We start from the raw sequence: 24,253 nt of genomic DNA, 5'->3' as shown, positions 1-24,253 counted from the left end.
CATTTGTGGCCAACATAAAAACACAACATAGTAGCCTCTTTAGAAGAATTAGAAGATCTGGCAGCGCTGGCCTGGAGTTTCGAGTGATGGCTTGGCTTGAGCTGCCCGCCTCATGGAGCTTTTCCGCCATCCTGGCCGGCTCCTCAGTGGGACCGTGGTGGCTCGGCCTGGCCGCTGACCTCACCCGGGCACTGGGGCTTTCCCTGGCCGGTCAAGTTCGTCTGCAGCCATGTTGCTCCCAGAAATGGTGATGTGGAAGGGAGCCAGGCTGGACCCTGTGTGTGCAGAAAGGCAGGAGGGAGCATGTTTCTTGGCGGACGTGAAGACCGATTCTCTATCCTTTATGTGAGAACAAAGCGATTAGATTATGCACTCTGGTCAAAAAAATACCGTCTTGCACTCATCGTCTGTGGTGTGACCTTCTGACCCTCCCCGGGGAACGGCCACGGCAGTTGTGATGGCGGTGCTGTGAGTGAGCCTGCGTCTGTGTGTGAGGGCAGCGTCTCGCGGAGTGAGTTATCGTTTACATGGTTTCAAACAACCCTACTGGGTTCACCTCTCAGGGGCTCCATCAGCGTGTAGATGACTCTTTGCCGCCCTGCCTTACCTTTAGGAAAGGTCTGCACACACACACTCAGTGTCCGAATCTGGTTTCACGGGTTTGTTTGACTAGCATTTATACGAATTTTCTTACATGGCCATGTTCAGTGTTGGCCCAAGTCCCGTTTATGCAGTTTGGGGTGATGAGAAAGTTCTGGAAATGATCGTGGTGACAGCTGCCCAGCATTGTGAACAAACTTAATGGCACTGAATGTTCCTGAGAAATGGCAGAAATGGTCAGTGTTTTATGTGTGTTCTGCCACAGTAAAAAATAAGAAGAGTACGGACAGCAACGAGTGGGAAGTATTTTTGAGTTTTTCTAATGGAAAGAGGCACAGATAGCATTATGCATTCATATATTTCCTCAAGGTCGGGTCCTTTTTCTGGGAGCTTGGTCTTCTGAGCAGACTGGAGTGGACACGGCTGGTCTCTCCAGGTCCCTCTTTCTGCATTTCCTCTTTCCTACGGATTCGTTCCGTTGTCGCCAAGGAAAGCCTCCAGGAAAGGGGCGGCTGGAACACAGGCCGTCAGTTCCTGCGCTGGCTGCCCGCCAGCATCACTGGGGTGTTTGCAGAGCCCTGTGGCCCAGGCTGCACCTCACACCAGATAAACCACAGTCTGTGCGAGCTCCCGAGGTGAGCCCGAGGTTGGGTGTGGCCGGGGGGGGGGGGGGACACCTGCCCGAGGGGACACGCCATCTGAGTCACTGAGCCTGGTGTTTGCCTGCTGACTTGCTCCCGTGTCTAAAGTCAGAGCACATCAAGGAAGATTATTCTTCCTTTTCCCTCAGACCCAGTTGTTTCACTCAGTGTCTTCTTGTGATTTGAGGAGCATCTTAAAAAAACTTTATGTATTTATTTGGCTGTGCTGGGCCTCACTTGCAGGATCAGATTCTTTTCGCTGTGGCCTGTGGGGTCTTGTTCCTCGACCAGGGATCAAACCTGGGCCCTCATGTTGGGAGTAGAGTCTTAGCCTCTTAACCTCAGGGAAGTCCCTCGAGGAGCTCCTTATATGGAAAGGATGGCCAGGCAGGGGCCTAGGTGCAATTTAGGACAAGAAACACTGACTTTAAAAATAAACATTGCAGAATCAAAACAAACAAGGGTCCTCACCCCCAGCATAGCTGATGGCTTTCTTCCTTTTTTGAAAAAAAGTAAATTACTATTTGGAATAATTTCAGGCTTAAGAGAACAGTTTCAAAGAAATTAAAGAGAATTCCCTTATACCCTTCACTGAGTTTCCTGCCATCATTAATATCTTACATCACTGAGGTACATTTGTCAAAACTAGGAAATTGACATCGGTACGCTGCTGGTAACTAAAGCGTGGATTTTATTTGGATTTCATCGGTTTTTCTGTTAATGTCCTTTTCTGGTTGTGGGCCCCTGTCCAGGATACCACAGCATTTAGTTGTGATTTTAAGGATTTAAAAAGCAAAAACTCAGCAGGGCTGTGAAGTCTTAGTTGCTTCTCCAGTGTCTTAAGTGGTTGGGGGTGCTGGATTTATGGTGCCTTGTTGACGCTTTCCTGCTGTGCTCTGAGAATCTGAACTCGTCTTGTCTCATTCATTCTTGACTTTCAGGACCTTACATCTGTGCTGTGTGTGTGCACGCGCATGCGCGCGCTCAGTTGTATCCGACTATCTCTGACCCCCGGGAATGTAGCCCGCCAGGCTCCTCTGTCCATGGGATTTTCCAGGCAAGAATACCGGAGCGGTTTGCCATTTTCTTCTGCAGGGGATCTTCCCGACCCGGGGATGGAACCCGGGTCTCCTGCATTTCGGGCAGATTCTTTCCCATCTGAGCCACCAGGGAAGCCCTCTATGCTCTATATGTTTTTATTCCCTCTTCCTTTCAGAAACTCCCTTTGGAGTGGCTGGAAATAACCCCCTCCCAACTCTGCAGTGTGTTTAGTTGGGGCCCCAGGACACGACATGGATCAGAGGCCCTGTTTAGTTAATGTTCCCTCCAGGCTGGTTCTGAGAAATGACCCAACAGCACAAGAATGGTGTTTTTTTTTCAAAAAGCCAAGATATTTGGAACCCATGTCTTAGATTAATTTCACCATCAGCCCATTTAACAGGATAGTCATATATTAAAGGTGAACAGATTTCTTGGCAAAGCCTTTTTGCCATAGGGTGTATCAAATCTAGTTTCTCTCTTGGGCTTTAAAGAGGATAAGTCAATTGAAGAGGATGTGGTAAATATGTTAATGAAGCCGTGAACCCGGTGGCTCCTCCCCTCCCCTGGATGTGCCTCCTTGACTTGATCCCAGGCAGTATGTTCTCTCAGTTCTCTCTCTTCCTCTGTGGTTGCTCTTTCTTTGTCTCCTTGGCTGCTTTCTCTTCTTTCCTTCCCAACTTCTTCAGGGTGGAGGGTCCCCAGGCTCAGTCCTGATTCCCCTCCCTCTCTTAATTAAGATCTCATCCAGTCTTGTGCTTTGACTAGCATCCGGAAGTGGCTAACTTGCAAATTGACCTCCCTAGCCCTGTCTCTTGAAATCCAGACTCGAACATGAGTTCAGTTCTCTACTAGACATCTCGGCTTGGCTGTCTGCTGGATGTGTCAAGTTCGGGACGTGGCAAACCAAATTCTTCCTGGGACACTGCTCCCGCAGCCTTCCTGCCTCATCACAGTCCTGGCTGCATCATCCATTCTCTGCCGCTGGGGCAGAAACCCTTGGAGTCATCCTCACGTGCTTGCTTGCTTTCACACAAACTGTTCATAAGGAAGTCCTGAAGATTCCACCTTGAAAATTTACCCAGAATCTAGCACTTCCCACCATTGTCACACTGCTACCAGCCCACTTTGGGCCGCCATCACCTCCCACCTGGATCACTGGGTTCGTCTCTTAGTGCCCTCTGAAGCCAGAAGGATCCTTTTTTGTAATATTTATTTTTATTCATTCATTTATTTGGCTGAGCCGGGTCCTAGTTAAGGCACTCGGGATATTTACTTGCAGCATGCAAACTCTTAGTTGTGGCATATGGGCCCTAGTTCCTTAACCAGGGATTGAACCCAGGCCCCCTGCATGGGGAACGTGGAGTCTCAGTCACTAGACCCGTGGGGAAGTCCCCAGAAGGATCCTTTTAGAATAAATCAGATCATATCACTTCTCTGTTCAACATCCTCCAAGGACTTCCCCTGTCGTTCTGAGTAAACGCCGCTGTCGTCACTGTGGCCTGTGAGGTCTGTGCTCTCGGGCTCCTCACTGGCTGCCTGATCTTGTCTCTTCTTCCTCTTCTGTCCCTTGTTTGCTGAGCTGCAGCCGCAAGGCCTTTTCGTACCATCTCACCCCAGGGCCTTTGCACTGGCCGGTCCTCTGCCTGGAAGCTTGTTTCCCGGCTGTCAGCACGGTCAACTGCCTCACCTCCCAGAGACCTTTATCCAGGTGCCGCCTTCTCAAGGAGACTGCCCTGAGCCCCTCATAGAAACTGCATAACCCAACCCACCCCCCGATTCTCCTTACTTTGCTGTTTCTTTATTCTCTAGTGCTTGCCACTGCGGGACATACTGTAGGTGCTCATGTGTATTTCTTATTAACTGCCTGTCCCCTTCCACCCGACTGTGAGCTCAGTGGGGGCAGAGGTTCCGTCTCCCTTGTCTGTTGGTCTGTGCTAAAGAAGAGTGTCTGCCACACGGTCGTAGCGTGGTCGGTATTCATTGTGTGCATGAGTAATCAGGAACCATGGTAAAGGCCAGGAATGCAGATGATAGGAGTAGATCGGCAGCTGCTCATGTGTGAGGAGCCCAGACTTCTAGCCTTGCCTTGTGCCCAGGGCTGGACGTGTTTTTGTCTTATTTAATCTTTACAGGGATGCCAAGAGATGGCTACTCGTTGAACAGTGATAGAGACTAACCATAAAACGTTTAAATCAATTCTCCAAAGGCACACCTCTGGGAGATGACCCACCTCCAATTAGCTTTAAGTACTGTAGCCTCTAATAAACCTAGAGGAAATTGTGGAGGGGAGGGGTGGAGGGAGGTGGGGAGGTATATTTCTTTGTTAGCAATGCTCTTCTGTGAGTGTCCACATTTAATCTCAGCGTATTTGGTGGTAATTTCCAGATAAGAGAGGCTTTGAAGTGAAGTGAGGTGAAAGTCGCTCAGTCATGTCCAACTGTTTGCGACCCCATGGCCTATAGGGTCCATGGGATCCTCCAGAATACTGGAGTGGGTTGCCTTTCCCTTCTCCATGGGATCTCCCCAACCACGGATGGAACTCAGGTCTCCCGCATTGCAGGCAGATTCTTTACCAGCGAGCCACAAGGGAAGCCGCAGAGAGGCTTTGGCTGGTAGTTAATCCTGCATCTCCAGAAATGCAGCCTGGGTCCCGCTTTTTTCTTACTGTTTAGACCCAGATCTTTCTGTCCCTTTGGGAGGTGGAAGCCTGAATCGGGGCATCAGTCTAGGGGGAAGTTTGGTGGTTTCCAGTAGCCTTTTCCAGGACAACACAAGGACGTGGCCTTTGGGGAATGTAGGTAGAGTTCTCCTCCCACACGGGAGGGAGGCAGATGCTGCTGAGCCAGTGATGCATCTTTGGGATTCTTAGGAACTCAGCTGAGTGCAGGACACCCCCTCTGCCGTGCTGGGGTCCCTTGGGGGCCAGCCCATGCTTCCTGGATTCTTAGCAACTCAGCTGAATGCAGGACCCCCCCTCCGCCGTGCTGGGGTCCCTTGGAGGCCAGCCCATGGCTCCTGGATTCTTAGCAACTCAGCTGAATGCAGGACACCCCCTCTGCCATGCTGGGGTCCCTTGGGGGCCAGCCCGTGGTTCCTGGACCCACTTCTAGGGCGTGTCTGCTTCTTGATGCTAGGGTGGTCCTTGTCCTCTGAGACTTGAGGCCCTCATCACCTGGCAGAGGCTGTTCTCAGGTGTCTGGCTGGATCTTGGGGCCTAGACTTGGCCCCCCAGGAGGAGGCCTGGTCTGAGCACGAAGCTGCTGTGTCTTCCCGCTCGGCCACTGAGTGAGTTTTCTTTGCTCTGTGATAAGTCACCACCAGCCTAGTGGCTCAGACAGCATGTGTTGATGACCTCAGTTTCTCCAGCTGTTCTGGGTTCTTGGCCGTGGGCCTCGTGGGGCTGCCGCAGAGGTGTGGGCTGGGGCTGCGGTCTCATCAGGGGCTTGGCTGGGGAAGGCTGTGTGTCCAGGCTCCCTCTGGTGGTGGGCAGAATTTCATCTCCTAGGGCCGAGATGCCTGCTTCGTGCTGGCTGTTTGTTGCCCACACGGCACTCTCACTGCCCGGCAGCCAGCACAAGCGGTGTGTGGCTCACCACTGCTAAGATGGAGTTGTACAATGTCACGTCATCACGGGAGGGAACTTCCGTCCCTTTGCCTAGCTCTGTTTATTAGAAACAAGCCACAGGTCCTGCCCACTTGGAGGGATTGTAGGAAGGCATGAACGCCAGAAGGGGGGGTCACTGGGGTCACCTTAGGGCACATTCACTCAGGCAACCAGGTTACTGCCCCCCCTCCCGCCTGACCCCCAGAAGGAGCCCAGAAGTGCCCGCTGCCAGCGCTTTAGGCAAACGTCACACTTTTGTGGATTTGATGCTCATTTTCATAGGACTGGTGGCAAGGAGGGGGACTCTGCTGCCCATGCGGGCTTCCCAGGTGGCATGGCAGCAAAGAGTCCGCTGCCAATGCAGGAGACGCGAGAGATGCAGGCTCCATCCCTGGGTCGGGAAGATGCCCTGGAGGAGGGCATGGCACCCCACTCCAGTATCCTTGCCTGGAGAACCCCAGGGACAGAGGAGCCTGGCGAGCTGCAGTCCCTGGGGTCGCAGAGAGTCGGGCATGACTGAGCACACACCTGTCTCGGGCCGGCACCTCCCCAAGTGTGACTTGAGAGCCGGGGTAGCCAGCATCGTTCCTCAGAGCCCTCAAGGGCCCTTGCCACCTCCCCTGCCCTGCAGCCACGCTTCAGAGTTCCGACCCTTTCATTTAAACTGTGGAGTTATTCCTCAAGGCAGGGGTGGGGGGCCTCTGAGCTACTCCCCTACTCCTCTGAAATGCATGGATTTGCTTCAAGTGACCAAAGACCAAGATGGGAGTTTTCATCTTTCATCTAGAATATTTGTAACAGTGCCGACTTTCGTCCCTCTTTTGTGCTTCTTTCAGTTCAGATGTAACTGAGTTAAGGCTCTGATGAAATGAACCAGAGCTGCCTTCCTCCTCAGAGTACTCTTGTTCCAGAACAAAAACTGGTAGCTAGTAGAGCCTGTACGAATGAATATTCCCTGGGACTGGGCCCTGAGTTGCTGAAAGAGGGACCCAGCTTCCCTCCTTTCATTCTGTGGCTGTTCTACAAACTGGAAACAATGTTGACTTTCTTGTTTTTTTGCTTTCTCACTGGAAGACTCTTTTTATCCTAGTTGATTTACAATGTTGTGTTGGTTCCAACAGGCACCAAAGTGATTTAGTTATTTCCTTAGATTCTTTTCCCTTATAGATTAGAACAAAATATTGAATATTTACATTTTGTATACAGTAGTATGTGTCTGTTAATCACAAACTGCTAGTTTATCCCTCCTCATTCTATCCCTTGCTTTCCCCTTTGGTAACTATAGTTCCTTGTTTGTGAGGCTGTCTCTGTTTTCTAAGGAAGATCGTTTGTATGATTTTTTAATATTTCACACATGAGCGATAGTAACAATATTTATCTTTGTCTAATTTACTTTACCAAATATGATAATCCCTATGACACCACCCTTATGGCAGAAAGTGAAGCAGAACTGAAGAGCCTCTTGATGAAAGTGAAAGAGGAGAGTGAAAAAGTTGGCTTAAAGCTCAACATTCAGAAAACTAAGATCATGGCATCTGGTCCCATCACTTCATGGCAAATAGATGGGGAAACAGTGGAAACAGTGGCTGGCTTTATTTTGGGGGGCTCCAAAGTCACTGCAGATCATGATTGCAGTCATGAAATTAAAAGATGCTTACTCCTTGGAAGAAAAGTTATGACCAACCTGGACAGCATATTAAAAAGCAGAGACATTACTTTGTCAGCAAAGGTCCATCTAGTGAAGGCTATGGTTTTTCCAGTAATCATGTATGGATGTGAGAGTTGGACTATAAAGAAAGCTGAGCACCGGGGAATTGATGCTTTTGAACTGTGGTGTTGGAAAAGACTCTTGAGAGTCCCTTGGACTGCAAGGAGATCCAACCAGTCCATCCTAAAGCAGATCAGTCCTGGGTGTTCATTGGAAGGACTGATGCTGAAGCTGCAACTTCAATACTTTGGCCACCTGATGGGAAGAGTTGACTCATTTGAAAAGACCCTGATGCTGGGAAAGATTGAAGGCAGGAGGAGAAGGGGACGACAGAGGTTGAGATGGTTGGATAGCATCACCGACTCAATGGCCGTGGGTTTGGGTAAACTCCAGCAGTTGGTGATGGACAAGGTGGCCTGGTGTGCTGCAGTCCATGGGGTCGCAAAGAGTCGGACACGACTGAGCAACTAAACTAACTAATAATTAGTGATGTTGAGTATCTTTTCATGTACCTGTTGGCCATATGGATGTCACCTTAAGAGAAACGCCTATTTGACTTATGTTCAGTGATCACTGTTTTCCACTCTAGTCATTTAAAATGTCAGTGGGTATTTGTAAATATTCTTGTACCAGATGATGTCCCCATGTGACAGCAACTGGAATCTCACATCCAAGGACTTTCCTTCTCCGATTCCTGTCTTTGTTGTCTGAGACCCCCACAGGATGCACATGACCGTGTGTTGACCAAGTCTTCTCTTTTAAAAGTCTGTAATCTTCTGCTTTAGTTCCTCTTAGCCTGTCTTTTGTTCAGAGCACAGTGAGAATAACCCTGGGGAGAAGAACACGGGGGGAAAAAGGAACATGAATCTAACCTCTGGTGAAGTTTTAAGGTGAGAAGGGAGGGGGTTCAGAATTGGTTGATTCTTTCATAATTAGTTTATTCCAGCGTAGCCAGTTTGGAATCATCTGATTGTTTTATGTATCAGAAGTACGACTCTCAGTCTGTCCCCCAAAAGGATTTGTTAATGGGGAAATTAAAATCAAAATAAGTTATTGACACTTGCTTACCTAATCACAGTTGCACATGTGGGGAAATCCAAATCCTCTTTAACTTTTCCACTTTTGAATTTAGAGTTTTTAAAATTTTGGTTTTATTTTTTTTTAATCATTTATCTATTTGTGGCCATGCTGGGTCTTTGTCGCTGCATGGGCTTCTCTGGGGTTGCGTTTCTCTGGCTGTGGAGGGCGGGGCTGCTCTCCAGGCACAGTGCAGGGGCTCCTCTTGTGGAGCGTGGCTTCTAGGGCTCGCGGACTTCAGTAATTGCCACACGTGGGCTCAGGACTTGAGGCTCCCGGGCTCTGGGGCATGAACTCAGTAGTTGTAACTCATCGGTTTAGTTGCTCTGAGGCACGTGGGATCTTCCCAGACTAGGGATCGATCCCGTGTCTCCTGCATTGGCAGGCAGAATCCACTCAGCCACCAGGGAGGTCCTGAGTTTAATTGTTCATGGCAGCATAAATCGCTTTGAATGATATGTAAGACTCCTAGAAACTCGTCTTAAAATAGTGTAGCCAATAGGCATGCAGAAATCGTTTGCTTGTGGGTTATGTGTGTCGCAGGAGTTCAGCGTGGAGGTGCCTGTCGGGGTACCCCGGCTCTCACGGGGCGGCCACAGCCCCTCCGTGGTAGGGACCCTCCTGAGTGGGCGAGGAGGGCCCTGCCCTGCCCTTGGCCTTGGAGAGGCGCTATGCACGTGGCGTGAGCCCTGGGGAGCCTGGCCCTGGTCTCCCAGTCCTGCTCCCCCCGAGGAGAGGGCCCAGTCCGTGGACCTGTGGCTGCCGTCCACTTCCTGTGGTCTGCTGTCCCGCTGGGCCCACCAGTCCACTTCCATTTCTGACCACCACGTGGCTCCCAGGAGTCCCTCGCCCCTGAGTGTCATCCTGGGGTCCCTCAAAGGAGCGGCGTGAGTGATGGGGTTTCCCTCTGGTGGCCGCTTGCTGCTGAGTGTGCCGAGTGTTGGGTCACGTGTGTGTGTGAGTGGTGGGGACAGGGAAGCAGCCTGCCGTCCGCAGGGCATGTGGCTGCCTCTGTCTTGATGCAGGGCTGAAGGTGTTTGCCGCAGGCAGCCTTCACGTCCGCTCTTGCCCTCAGATGCCTGCTTCAGTCGCCTTGGAGTCTCTCTGTTTTTCTGAATTGAAGTGTGGTTGATTTACAGCATCACGTTAGTTTCAGGTGTATAGCAAGGTGATTCAGCTATATATATATATTCTTTATTGCACATGCATGCACATGGGAGACTCATTTGTGGTACACAGCCGTACATGTATGTGTCATGCATGTACAAAGTGCCCTTTTCTTTTCTGTGAGGTGGCCCCATGTGTCGCCCTGGCCTCCTGAGCTGAGGACTTCTCTGGGCCCTTCCGCTGAGGATACGGGGGGCTTCCGGAGAAGACCCGCTCTGGGAGGAGGCTGGCTGCAGCCCCCCACATCCACTGCACCCAGGGAGGCCAGTCTGAGGCCCCGGTGCCTGGCCCCCCACCTGTCAGAGCCATGGAGAGCCAAGAGTGTTCTCAGTGAGAGGGCTTTGGGAGGAGAGAACCAGGAAAGAACACGAAGCCGAACGTTTCCCGGAAGAAAAGCAAAGTCACGCAGACCTGCCCGCCCCATCGCCTGTCCTGCACAGAGCAAGCTCAGCCCCGGTGGCAGAGACTAGGCGGCTCACGCGGCCCACATTGCTGCCCTGACAGCCCGTTACACACGGGCTGTGTGTGCATATATGTGTGTGTGTGCATATATGTGTGTGTGTGCATAGTATGGGCTTCGCTGGTGGCTCAGGCATAGAGGATCTGCCTGCAACGTGGGAGACCTGAGTTCAATCCCTGGGTTGGGAAGATCCCCTGGAGGAGGGCCTGGCAACCGCCTCCAGTATTCTTGCCTGGAGAATCCCCATAGACAGAGGGGCCTGGTGGGCTACAGTCCAGAGGGTTACAAAGAGTCAGACATGTGTATATGTGTATACATACATACGTGTTCTTTTTCAGATTCTTTTCCTCTGTGGATTATTGCAAGATGTTGAGTCGAGTTCTCTGTGCTGTGCAGTAGGTCCTTGTTGGTTATCTGTTATATAGATGTGTATATGTTAATCCCAAACTCCTAATTTACTAATTTACAACCCTCCCCGCACGCCTTATAGTCTTTCTTTAATGCATTTTTAGTTTTGATAGATTTTGCCAGATTGCCCTCTGGAGGGGTTGAACTCTTTAAAAAATCTTTTCCAAATTATTTTTAAAATTTCTGAGTGACACATGAATATTTTCTCTTCCAAAAAAAAGTGAAAAAATTAGCGATCCAGCCAGAGTCCCTTTGGGTCGCCAGTGGCGTCCACACCCAGCTCCCTCCCAGGCCGTCCGCGTCCTCCAGGGTCACTGCTGTCCGCGGGTGTGGGTTCGCCTGCATCTTAGTGGTTCTGTTTCTGTGCCCTGCGGGCGGAAGCCAGCAACAGGAAACAAACGTGACTGGAGTGTGCGTGAGTGAGGGTGCGTGTGAGTGCGTGAGTGTGCGTGAGTGCATGTGAGTGTGCGTGTGTGAGTGCGTGAGTGCGTGTGAGTGAGACAGTGTGTGAGTGCACGTGAGTGCATGTGAGTGTGTGTGAGTGTGTGTGAGTGCGTGAGTGTGCGTGAGTGCATGTGAGTGCATGAGTGCGTGAGTGTGTGAGTGCGTGTGAGTGAGTGCATGTGAGTGCATGACTGCGTGTGAGTGCGTGAATGCATGTGAGTGTGTGTGAGTGTGAGTGCGTGTGAATGTGTGTGAGTGCATGAATGCGTGTGTGTGAGTGCGCATGAGTGCATGTGTGCTTGTTTAACAGACAAGCCAGGCTGTACTGAACTCGTCGTTCCATAATGATGCGTTTTCGTCATAGAGGTTTTTCCGTGATGTAGACCCCTCTCCCTCTATATTATTTGAGTTTTTTACCATCAGTTATTTTTTGGAAACTGCCTTTTCGGTGATTCGTTGAAGGGAAAAAATTAGGATTTCATTGAACATCCCAGTGATTTTTAAGAAATACATATATATATATATATATATAGTGCAAAATCTTGATGTGTGTATGTATTTCTCTTTTCAGATCTCAGAACGCTGATCTTCACAATGAAGGCTACATCTTGGAATTAGATTGCTGTTCTTCCCTAGACCACCTGACGGACCAGAAAATCCTCCCAGAGTTCATTAAGAAGGTCAGTGCTGCAGTCGATGGACCGTGGGGTGGGTTGGCTGGGCGTTTGCCCGGGTGAACTGCGGGTGGGCCTCGGTCCCGGGCCTGCTCTAACCTGGGGCTTCGGGAGGCCTCGCAGGGGCCGCCCCTTCCTGCTCAGGCTGCCCCTGACCCTGAAGCAAGGTGGCTTCCTGCCCCCCAGGATGCCAGACCCTGCCTTTTTAAGGCTGGAGTGGTGTTAATAGCTGGCAGGCCTGCTGGCCCCATGACCAGGAAGCCCTTCAAATCCTCAGGGCGGTGTGAGCCCCCAGCTCCCAGCTCCCGCTCACCCTGTTGGTCTTCACTGCCACGAGCCTCCTTCCGTCCCTAGAGTGAGCAGGAACGTGCCACCGTCCAGCAACCACGAGCGTGCGATCATCCTGGGGAAAACTGCCTCGTTGCAGGGGCTTCATTTCCTGCCCAGAATCGTGTCTGGTTTTGCACTTCTGTTTGGGCCGTGTGAGGTTTCCTGCTTAATTGCAGGGTGCACTCAGTTTCCGTATGCTGACATCTACATAGGAGGAATGTCCTTGCCCAAACTGGGGTAAAGTTCATCGCTTAATGCTCACCTTCTCCTCCCTACCCAGTCTTCCAAGATGATTGGCAGTTCCCCATCCTGTTGAGGGGATTAGGATTTGTTTGAGATACAATTAGTCAATTGTTGTTGATGTTCAGTCGCTCAGTCATGTCTGACTTTCTGCGACCCCATGAACCACAGCACACCATGCCTCCCTGTTCATCACCAACACCCGGAGTTTCCTCAAACTCATGTCCATTGAGTCGGTGATGCCATCCAACCATCTCATCCTCTGTCGTCCCCTTCTCCTCCTGCCCTCAATCTTTCCCAGCATCAGGTTCAGGGTCTTTTCCAGTGAGTCAGTTCTTTGCATCACATGGCCAAAGTACTGGAGTTTCAGCTTCAGCATCAGTCTCTCCAATGAATATTCAGGACTGATCTCCTTTAGGATGGACTGGTTTGATCTCCTTGTACTCCAAGGGACTCTCAAGAGTCTTCTCCAATACCACGGTTCAATCAAAAGCATCAGTTCTTCGGGGCTCAGCCTTCTCTGTGGTCTCACATCCATACACGACTACTGGAAAAACCATAGCTTTGACTAGATGGACCTTTGTCGGCCAAGTAATGTGTCTGCTTTGTAATACACTGTCCAGGAGCAAGCGTCTTTTAATTTCATGGCTGCAGTCGCGATCTGCAGTGATTTTGGAGCCCAGAAAGATAGTCTGTCATTGTTTCTCTCATTTCCCCATCTGTCTGCCAGTTGATTGGTGAATTAGTGAATTAGTCAACTAGTGAATTTATTAGTAAATATCGTAGTCGGTCAGCATTGGGCCAGAAATGGTACGGTGTGCTGGGATGCAGAGGATAAAATTGTCATGGTTTCTGCCCTCACGTCCTCACAAGGGGGGAAGCCCTTCTGAATACGAGTGATGAGCCTGAGCAGCAGGGAAGCGGCAGAGACCCAGAGTGGTGTGGGGTCAGGGCAGTGCGTCAGGTGGAGAGGGCAGGATGAGGTCTGATGGGGCTGCAGAGGGCTGGGGCGGGGCGGGAAGCGGGGCGAGGCTGGCAGGGGGCCTCCCAGCAACGCGAGCAGCTGGTGTGAGGGTCAGAGCAGAATGAAAGGAAGATCGGGGCCTTCTGCAAGAAAGGGGCCGTGAGAGGTGGGAGGACAGGCTAGGACTCAGCTGTGAAAGCAGCGAGAGTCGTGGAGAGTTCGGCAGAAGAGGGAAAGGATTGGGTGGTTCCTTTCCACAGCCAGTGACTCTGGGTTTTTTATTCGGGGGGGTCACTCCCTGCCTCCCTCCCTTCAGCCTTGTTGAGTGTTCAGGCTCCTCAAGCCCAGGGAATCATCACTCAGGTGTGGTGGGAGCCAAGACCTACAGCCCAGGAATCAGATGACCTCTTTGGTCAGACATTTGGGTAATTTTACTTGGACAATGGAAAATTTCTTCTGCTCTGCTTAGAATTTTGATCATTACTTAAGAAATGGGAGGAAGAGCAGTTTTTGTTCACACGTGCATAAGCCTGAGAACACGGGTGCTTTTGTAACTCTGGGAGATGTCCGTATAAATAGAGCCATCTTCTTTGGATTTGCTGTGAATGATTTGTCCTCATAAACTTGGTGGGGACCTTCTAGAGGTGGAATTTCCCCATCATCTGAGTCCTGGGGAAAAACGGTTGTGGAAATGGTTTTGTAATGAGGACTCAGATGCTTAAGAGTATTTGAGGGCAAGTTGGTAGGATGGGGCATACGTTCTGGCCATACCATACAACAGGCTCTTTTAAAAACGCGTGGTTTGGCACTTTTGTCTCAACCCAGCCAGACCCTTGCAGGACGGACCCTCTGCCTCATGGCCATACCAGCTGCCGAGCATTGTGGCGGGCGGGCACCCAGCTGCCATGTGTCTCTAGTGCCCGCAGGTGGGCATCTGTCCAACAGGATAGAACCTCAGAGTTATGACTGGTATGCCCCGGAAGACGTCGGCTACTCGTGGCTTAATTTTTACTTTCGTCCCACCGTTCTGTCCCCTCCAACTGACTGCGTGTGGGGAACAGTATCTCCTGGTTTGATCAGTATTCAGTTAGATCAGTCATTGACTCCTGCTCCTTCTGTGTTTTCATAAGAATTCTGTTATTAGCATGTAAAATTTTTTTAATTTATTTTTTTAATGAAGTATAGTTGATTTGCCATATCATGTTAGTTTCAGGTGTACAATGCAGTGATTCGGTTATACATATATATACTTACTTACATACGTGTATGTATATGTCTATATATTCTTTTTCAGATTCTTTTCCCTTACAGGTTTTTACAAAAAATTCAGTATAGTTCCCTGTGCTACACAGTAGGCCCTTATTGTTTAGGTATTTTATATATAGTCGTGTGTATATGTTAATCCCCAAATCCTAAGTTATCCCTCCCCTTCTCCCCGCTTTCCCCTCTGGTAGCCCTAAGTTTGTTTTCTGTGTCTGAGGGTCTCTTTCTGTGTTGGAAATAAGCTCGTCTGTATCTTTCTCTAGATTCCACATGTAAGTGATGTCGTATGATGTCTTGTCTGTCTGTCTGACCTCACTTAGTGTGACAATCTCCGTACCCTTCTTTTTTAACACTTTGCAGATGATACACTCTCGAAGCCCACTGGGCCGTCATGCCCCTGCCTTCCCAGTACCCCTGGTTTTTTCAAATAAACCTGCCCGGGTTCAGGCAGACTGGACCAACGTGCACGCTTGGGAGGCATGAGGTTTCCCGTAACTGGTCTCCAGCTGTGTCCCGGAGTCCCTGGCCCCTGTTTCTCTCAATGGAGACGCAGTCCGGGGTCGTGGTCAGCACAGTGAGGGGAAGCCCCCAGCCCACCCTGGACTGCCAGGTGTGGAGGTGGCCTCGCCGACTGTCCCTGCCCCGTCTGTGGCTAGGGGCTCCCCCGGGAGGGTCCGGCCCATCTTGCTGTCGGTAGCGGCTGCGGCTCTGGTTTTTAGGCCTGTGACCATGGCAACCAGGAGGAGCAGGACGAGACGATGGGACTGGGCCCCACCTTCTGCTCCTGTTTCATGTTGCTGGACGTGATTTCTCAGGAAAACACCGCCTCTGGTGCAGCAAAGAGACGGGCGTGGGGGCTCTCTGCGGGGCCAACAGCTGTTCCATCTGATGGCAGGATTTCACACGGGCGTGAAATTTGTCTGTCATCACACGGGAGGAAGACCACAGGAGTTCCCTGGGAAGAAAGGTAGTAAAAAAAAAAAAGTATTTGTGTGTTTTCAGTAAATATTTGATGAATGGCTTGGTACACACACACACACACACACACACACACACACACACACACACACACACACACACACACACACACACACACACACACACACACACACACACACACACACACACACACACACACACACACACACACACACACACTGAAGACACTTGTTAATTGCCATTCACTTAGGCCAAGATGAAGCTGTGTCTCTGGCGGCTACTGCCTACAGCCGTTCCTTTTTATCTGGGTCATTATTTTGTGTGAAATAATGGCTTCTGTTCTCATGACAAGTAGATCCATCTTGCGATGAGATGGTAATTAACTCATTTTTGTCGCTGTGCCATCACCCAGGAGAAGCTCATCTCCTTCTCCGCACAGTAGGATTAAACTCAGAACGACTCGAATTTTTTCTTTAAGAACAATGCCTCAGTATTGTTTTTCCATTGTAAATGAGCAGCACCTTTGGATAGAGGACATAGATAGAGGGAGGTGAAGGACAGCTCATTATTTTCCACAATTAGGGCAAATAAAGCCATTTGTACCTGCGTCGTGTGAAATGAGCTGAAGGTGCCAGGATTCACAGCCCCCCTCGCCACGATTTTGCACAGGGGGTGAAGCGAGCAGGTGTAAAGATGACTCTTCCTTTCCGTGTGGCCTAATGGCGTTCTGGGCACTTTGGCTGATGGAATTAAATCTGGGCTACAGGGTTGTGTTCTTCCTCTCGTATTCCGCTGTGCTCCATGCAACCGGCCCCTTATGTGAATTATTTATTATGGACCGCAGAACATTTAAGATGCAGATTTATGGGCAGACTTGGAGAAAATGTGTTTTCCAAGTCCTAGAACCAAGTGCTTGAGAGACAGGGCTGTGGAGCTGGGAGAGCGTCAGCGCTGCCTCCTTCCTTTGAAACCAGGGCTCAGCTCGCCAGGTCATCCCGGGGCCTGTTCTGTGTGGCGGGCGGGTCTGCGGGACCCTTCGGGGACTCCCTGTCCTTGAGTTCCCCGAGGATTGTAGAGCAGATGGGGTGATGTAGAACGAGGCGCCCACGGCTTCATCTTCAGAGGACTTTGCATTCTTCGGGGCTTCCTGGGAAAGTGCCTGGGTGTTTGGAAAGCACTTGAAATGTTGCAGAGTTGTTGTGCATAGTTTCTAGCTTGGGTTGCATGGTATTTGCATCCCAGGGGCCACACTGGCAGGGATGTCTCCTTTCTTGATGGAGCTGGAGAGGGCGGGGCTTCGTCTCAAGCTGGGACTGCAGAGATGAGCCTGGTTATCGTCTGTGGTGGGGAGTGCGGGGTGTTCGGGGCTCCAGCCGGGGGCCTGGGGGCTGGGATTGACGACGGCTCTGAGTGGTGAGTGAGGAACGCTTGCAGAGGGGAGCGGCCAGGTGGACAATGCTGTTGCTGGTGTGGACGGAGGTGTGGAAGGAAGGCTCAAGGCTGAAAACGGGCCACGACCGGCCTGGCCAGAGTGTAGGATGGACAGGGGGGAAGAAGCCTGTTCTGTGCGTGGTGCTCTTGGTTATGGGGAAGGGACCCTGCTCACTGCCCAGTGTGGGGTGGGGTGGGGAGGGCGGTCCTTGCTCTGAAGGTGCAGGAAGGGCCTGGAGGCTCGGGCCCAGGAGCAGGGACTCCCCTGGGGATGGAATAAGGGGGAAAGAGGAAACGGTCTCTGCATTCCGTGCTGCTGGCGTCTACCTATGTGTCTGTAGGTTGACTGAGTTTTACCTGAGGCTTGACTCCGCAGAGGGAAGCCCCCAGATGCAGACCCCGTGCTGAAGGGCTGTGACCAGCACGCTCTCAGTTCCCGTCTCTTCTGTCTGAAGGCCTGTCCCCACCTTATGGGAAAGAAACAAAGGCATAGTTTGCTTGGAGTTACCCCAAAAAGGAGTGGGCTGGGACTCAGTCTGGTCCAGGGGCCGCACTGCAAGCCCTGGGCCCTGCTGCCTCCTCTGGGGAGCCCTTGGGGCCCGAGAGGGTGCCGTCTGAGCCCCGAGTGGGGGTGGACTTGGGGGCAGCTGGGTGTCCCTGTGTCTGGTACATGGGGATAGACTTTGGAGCAACTTGAGGGCGTCTCCTCGGGCAAGGCTGGGGTTCTATGCTTGGCTACCTTGGGGAAACAGTCTCACCCCTGCCCTTGACCCCCACCAGATGTCAGGGCCTCACCCCTAGGCCTCAGCTTCCGCCTCTCTTTCCCAGATTCACTCCTTTTATGATGAACCTGCAGGATCTAGTGATTGATGCTCAGAACAGGGTGTTGGTTCTCACTGAACCACGGAGCCTTTAGAACCTCGACACGGGGGAAAGGGAGGCGGGCCCTGCCAGGTCCTGGGGGGCACACCTCAAGGTCGGAAACCAGGGAGCAGGGGGCACCTCGGGGTCAGAACCCAGGGGGTGGGGGGCCCTGGGGGTGGGGAACCAGGGACCTGGATTAAACTGCAGGCGTTGTCCTTTGGCGAATGTGCTACTTCCGTCTTGTTCTAGAGAAGTCGACAGACGCTTCAGATCTCAGTGGTTCCTTTTAATGAAGCGTGGTATGCCAGATCCCCGGGACTATGAAACTTCGCCTGTGGTATCTAAGTGACTCACCGTTTCTTCTGAGTGATTGTTGAGTATTCCAGGCTTCATTTCTCCAAGTGCTGCGCGGCATCTAATTTTAATTAGTGCGAGATGCCGACCCAGAGTGAAAGGGAAATTATGTTAAAAAGCTGCCGTGTCCTCACCGTTCCCCTACCTGCTCTGAAACCTGGGGAATCATGACGTTTTTCGAAGGCTGCCTTGGCAGGATGGGGTGTGTGGTTCGAGCCACGAGGGTACCCTCGGCGTGGAGGGAGGTTGGCCGGGGACGGGGTGTCCTGTTCACCATTGTGTCTCCAAAACATAGTGCGTATTTGTCATGCGATCAAACCAATGTGAAGCGGGCAGCAGAGCTGTATCATCGAGACTCTGTGTCGTAGAAGGGGTGGAGGCTGACGTGATGCTAGGTGACTGGAGAGGTCTTGGGGGGGGTCTTCCGTGATGATGAGGGCCACGCGGCCCCAAGGAGCCGTTCGGGACAGGAGGCAACAAGGTTGGCGATGGGTGTGCGGCCGCCGAGGGGCCGGGGAGCCCGGGACCCTCATGGGAACGTTCCAGAAGGCAGCTGGAGCTCGGGAAAAGGCGGCAAACGGGGATCTGGCCAACCAAGGGCAGGTGAGTCACGGGGGAAGCGGTTCGGGGGGTCATCCGGGGGCACGTGCCCCCCTCCCGTGGGCCCGCACCTTGCCACCTCAGCGCACAGCTACCTCGTGGAGGAGACAGAGCCAGGATCTCCTGAGGTTTCCTGTGGCATGGCTGGCTGGTGGGTTGGCTTTACTTTAGAGACGTGGGTGAGGGTTTTGATTTTCTGATTGGGAAGTCTCTTGGTTTCTCCATGTGAGGAGGTAGATCCGTCAAAGAACTACAAGAAGATCCTGGCCCAGGATTTCTCGGATCCTCTGTGGTGGAGGGCCGGGTTTTCTTTCTGTGTTCGGTTTTCTCCAGTCTGTTGACGCGCGACGCCTCTGTGGGATGCAGCGGCGGTGAGGAGCTGGAGAAGGGTCTTGACGCTCCCTCTGGTTTCCTGTTCCCGTCTCGACTCAGGCTGGCAGCAGACAGTTGTGCGGTGCGAGTTCGCTCGTCTTGGCAGAGGAAAGAGGGGAGAGCTCCGGGGAGGAGCCAGAGGAGAAGGAAAAGGAGCTTTTAGAAGAAGCAGGGGCAGGAAGGGAAGGGACCGGGGGCACCGCAGCGGCAGGAGAGGGGTCCCGTTGGAACTCACTTCGGGGGCCGGCCCACGGGCTCCGGCCACTGGAGGCCACTCCTAAATCGTACACGAGCAGTTCTGAAGGATGCACCAGGCAGAGGCCCCTCTGCCGTGGGTTTACAAGTAAGTTTAGAGGACCTCCCTGGCAGTCCAGTGCCTAAGACTCTTCACTTCCAACGCAGGGGGCGCAGCTGCGATCCCCGGTCAGGGAGCAAGGATCCCACTTCCTGAGGGGTGTGGCCAAAAAATAAATACATAAAAATAAAATAACAGCCCCCCCCACCGAAAAGGGGGCTTCCCTTGTGGCTCAGACTGTTAAGAATCTGCCTGCTAAGCGGGAGACTTGGGTTCAATCCCTGGGTGGGGAAGATCCCCTGGAAGAGGGCATGGCAACCCACTCCAGTATATTGGCCTGGAGAAGTCCATGGACAGAGGAGCCTGGAAGGCTACAGTCCATGGGGTTGCAAAGAGTCGGACATGACTGAGCGACTAAGCACATAGCCAAAAAGAGTAAGTTTGGAAGGAGAGAAAGAGTGGTCAAGATAGGGCCCAGCTCTAAGATATTCTTGTTAGGTTGTTTCTAATAGGTGGTTTGAGCATCTGTAAAAGCTGAGAGGTAGAGAAAAGTTGATGAAGTCGCAGGTGATAGAGGGAAGGCAGGTCCGAGGTGAGCTGAGCAGCACGTGGGACACCCTGTGTTAGGTGTTAGGGGGCTGGGAGGCCAGCCCGGGGGCTCCTGCAGGTGAAGCCTGGCTCCCATAGCTGCCGAAACAGGTCCCAGAGGGAGTCTGCGATAGACAGGTTGGGATGACCACCAGGTGTGGGCTTCCAGTGCCTCTGAACCATGCTTACAACAGACGGCCCTGTTCCTCTGGGCTGGTGGGGGGGACCAAAAACACTGAAGATCTGAGCAACTTCCTGCTAGGCCATCACTTCTTGATGCATGCTCCTCCTGCAACATCCATTGGAAAAAGAGGTTCTTCAGTCCAGAGGGTTTGGGAAACAGGCCTGGTGTAAGCCCTCCTGCGGGTTCTGATGCTCCTTAGGAAGAGTCAAGGCTCTGACAAGGTCTGCAATACTTAGCTTAACCTGCTTACTTAGCTTAATTGGGTATTTCTCAAAGGTCATTTAAGAACTTTACCCTTGCTTCTCTTTCTCCCCAAATACCTCCTTATATCATGGTGCATGCTGGCAAAACTGTTCCAAGTCAACAAGGAACTCATGGAGCACTTACAGACCATGGAATGGATGGTTAATGGGTGGTTATAGGTGGTCAGCAGGTGGCAGGTGTGGTCTCCTCTCTTTTTACAGTGACTCCTAATACTAATTGTCTCCTTTGCATAGAACTGTCCTAAGACCACTGTAGAAAATTCTGAAAGAGATGGACATACCAGACCACCTGACCTGCCTCTTGAGAAACCTGTATGCAGGTCAGGAAGCAACAGTTAGAACTGAACATGGAACAACAGACTGGTTCCAACTAGGAAAAGGAGTACGTCAAGGCTGTATATTGTCACCCTGCTTATTTAACTTAGATGCAGAGTACATCATGAGAAACGCTGGGCTGGAGGAAGCACAAGCTGTAATCAAGATTGCTGGGAGAAATATCAATAACCTCAGATATGCAGATGATACCACCCTTATGGCAGAAAGTGAAGAAGAACTAAAGAGCCTCTTGATGAAAGTGAAAGAGGAGAGTGAAAAAGTTGGCTTAAAGCTCAACATTCAGAAAACTGAGATCGTGGCATCTGGTCCCATCACTTCATGGGAAATAGATGGGGAAACAGTGGAAACAGTGTCAGACTTTATTTTTCTGGACTCCAAAATCATGGCAGATGGTGACTGCAGCCATGACATTAAAAGACGCTTACTCCTTGGAAGGAAAGTTATGACCAACCTAGACAGCATAAAAAGCAGAGACATTACTTTGTCAGCAAAGGTCCATCTATCTAGTCAAGGCTATGGCTTTTCCAGTAGTCATGTATGGATGTGAGAGTTGAACTATAAAGAAAGCTGAGCGCCGAAGAATTGGTGCTTTTGAACTGTGGTGTTGGAGAAGACTCTTGAGTCCCTTGGACTGCAAGGAGATCCAACCAGTCCATCCTAAAGGAAATCAGTAATGGGTGTTCATTGGAAGGACTGATGCTGAAGCTGAAACTTCAATACTTTGTCCACCTGATGTGAAGAGCTGACTCCTTGGAAAAGACCCTGATGCTGGGAAAGATTGAGGGCAGGAGGAGAAGCGGACGACAGAGGATGAGATGGTTGGATGGCATCACCGACTCAATGGACACGAGTTTGGGTGGATTCCGGGAGTTGGTGATGGACAGGGAGGCCTGGCGTGCTGTGGTTCATGGGGTCGCAGAGAGTCGGACACGACTGAGCAACTGAACTGAACTTCAGTTCACTGAAGGCCACAAGAGTGGAGTACATGACTGTATTTTCTTTTGTTCTACTAAAATAAGTCTTTCCTCCTAGACTCTTGGTGGAACTTTTTGCTAATCCCCGTCCAGACCTCCAGCGGAGGGGAGATTTGAATCTGGGCAATGAAGCACTCCCCTTCTGTCTTCTGTTCCCCCAGAAAGACACACGCTTGGTGCCTCTGTCATCCTTCTCGTTCTTTAATAACAGACACAGCAACCTTCTAACACCTGATCAGCACACACTGGGTCCTGGGGTCTGCTGACAGCTGTGGGATTGTAGACGGCGTTTGCTCTGCCCTCTGGGTTGGTCCCCGCTTATCTGACTTTGGTCTTCGGACTTTTTCCTCCCCTTTTCTGCCTTCTCCCTGCCCTCACCCCACCCCTCTGGACTTCTTCTATCATAGTTGTGCATCAGATCTTCAAGTATATTGGTTTTTCCAGCTTTGATTTTCGTTCTTTTATCTCTCCCCTATAGTGTTTATCAAAAGTGGCATTTTCAAGTTATTATATATAGAATGGATAAGCAACAAGGTCCTACGGAACACCACAGAGACCTATACTCAGTATCCTGTGATAAACCACGGTGGAACAGAATATGAACAAGAATATATGTAAAACTGGATCACTTTGCTGTACCGCAGAAATTAACACAACATTGTAAATCAGCTAGACTTCAGTCACATTTGTTTAAGAACTGGCATTTTATTCCTTAGCTGTGCTGGCCAGTAGAAATATAATTTGAGCCCCCTGCATCATTTGGGCTTCCCTGGTGGGCTCAGACGGTAAAGAATCTGCCAGCAGTGTGGGAGATGCAGGTTCGATCCCTGGGTCAGGAAGATCCCCTGGAGAAGGGACTAGCTACCCACTGAAGGAAGTGGCAACCCATTCTGGTACTCTGGCCTGGAAAATCCCATGGACAGAGAAGCCTGGTAGGCTACAGTCCATGTGGTTGCAAAGAGTCGGACACAACTGATCGACTTCACTTTCACTTTCCAGTACTCTCGCCTGGAGAATCCCATGGACAGAGGAGCCTCGCGGGCTATAGTGCGTGGCATAGCAAAGAGTCGGACACAACTGAGCAAATAGCACTTTCACTTTCGAATTTTCTAGTAGCCCTGTTAAAAAAGTAAAAACAAAGGTGAAATTAATTTTAGTAATATATTTAGTTTAGCTCAGTATATCCGTAATACTGTGTTTTCAGCATCCAATGGGACGCTTTATGTTCTTTAAAGAAACAAAATAAAACTGGAATGTGGTATATATTTTACACTTATATCATGTCTCAATTTGGATGCTAAATTTTCAGTGAAGTGAAATGGCCTACAAAATAAAGTTGTGTTTAGCAGAAAAGTAGTTTATATAGCTTAAGTTTTTAAATTTAAGTTCATTAAAATTCAATAAAATTAAGAATTCGGCTCCTTAGTCACACCAGCCACATTGCCCATGTTCAAAGGCCAGGTGTGGCTGGTGGGTACTATCTAGGACAGCATCGTTTGAAGGGCTCATTTATTTAAACAGCTTTCCGTTCTCCATGTTTTTTAAATTGACACATAATATTTGCAATCATGAGTCTCATCAGCCCCAAGGAGAAGAAGTGTTTATTAGATAACTGAAGAAAATTTTGCTCATGGAAAGATCCAAAGAAAGTAAGTTGGGTCATTACTATATAACGTTTGAGGAATATATTTGAAATAATTAAATTTCCTTTTAGAATATTAATTATTATTTTAGTTTTCATGCATATTTTATATTATCTAAAAATACATAAATTTGGGAATAGTACTCCGCCACCCCCGTGTCTTACGAAAGTGTTAGTCGCTCAGTCGTCTCTGAACTGGTCCATAGCTTGGATGGTAAAGAATCCGCCTGCAATGCAGGAGACTTGGATATGATCCATGGGTCAGGAAGATCCCCTGGAGAAGGGCTCGGCAACCCAGTCCAACGTTCTTGCCTGGAGAATCCCGTGCACAGAGGAGCCTGGCGGGCTACAGTCCATGGGGTTGCAAAGAGTGGGACACGACGGAGCGACTAACATTTCCACTTTCCCCATCTTTACATTTCGTGAAACAGTATTTTTCACACACTTTTCATGCATCTTTGCTCTCAGTGTCTCTGTCATCGCCAGAGGGACTTCTGGGAGCTTCTGACACAAGTTTCAAGCTCATCATTTTTACTTTCAACCAAATCATGTGGAATTCGGCCCTTTTCAAATTCAAGAACAATCTAAGTCCTAAGAGCCCATCCTTTTAACATGAGGATGGTTGCTTTTTCTTATCTAGCTCATAAATGAATGAGAAATCTCTGGAATGCAGCTGTTTAATCTGGGTTTCTCTGTTTTAAGTCTCTTTATTAAAAATAACAAATATAAGAAATAAGAACAAATACAGGAGGAAGCATAAATGGTAAGTGGACAGCTCAGTGAATGTACA

At 50.4% G+C, this 24,253-nt stretch overlaps 1 protein-coding gene across 2 annotated transcripts in view; it reads left to right on the top strand.

Annotated features, from left to right (window-relative positions):
* RFTN1 (raftlin, lipid raft linker 1) overlaps positions 1–24,253 on the top strand; it is a 212,104-nt gene that overhangs the window by 105,556 nt on the left and 82,295 nt on the right. For both annotated transcript variants that reach the window (XM_043474803.1, XM_043474802.1), the window contains exon 4: positions 11,722–11,830. In XM_043474803.1, coding sequence (XP_043330738.1) covers positions 11,722–11,830 — 109 coding nt within the window. The remainder of the gene's footprint in view (positions 1–11,721; positions 11,831–24,253) is intronic.

Source organism: Cervus canadensis, chromosome 7 (assembly GCF_019320065.1).
Source record: "Cervus canadensis isolate Bull #8, Minnesota chromosome 7, ASM1932006v1, whole genome shotgun sequence".
Taxonomy (NCBI): Eukaryota; Metazoa; Chordata; class Mammalia; order Artiodactyla; family Cervidae; genus Cervus; species Cervus canadensis.
This window is presented reverse-complemented; position numbering and strand designations above follow the sequence as displayed.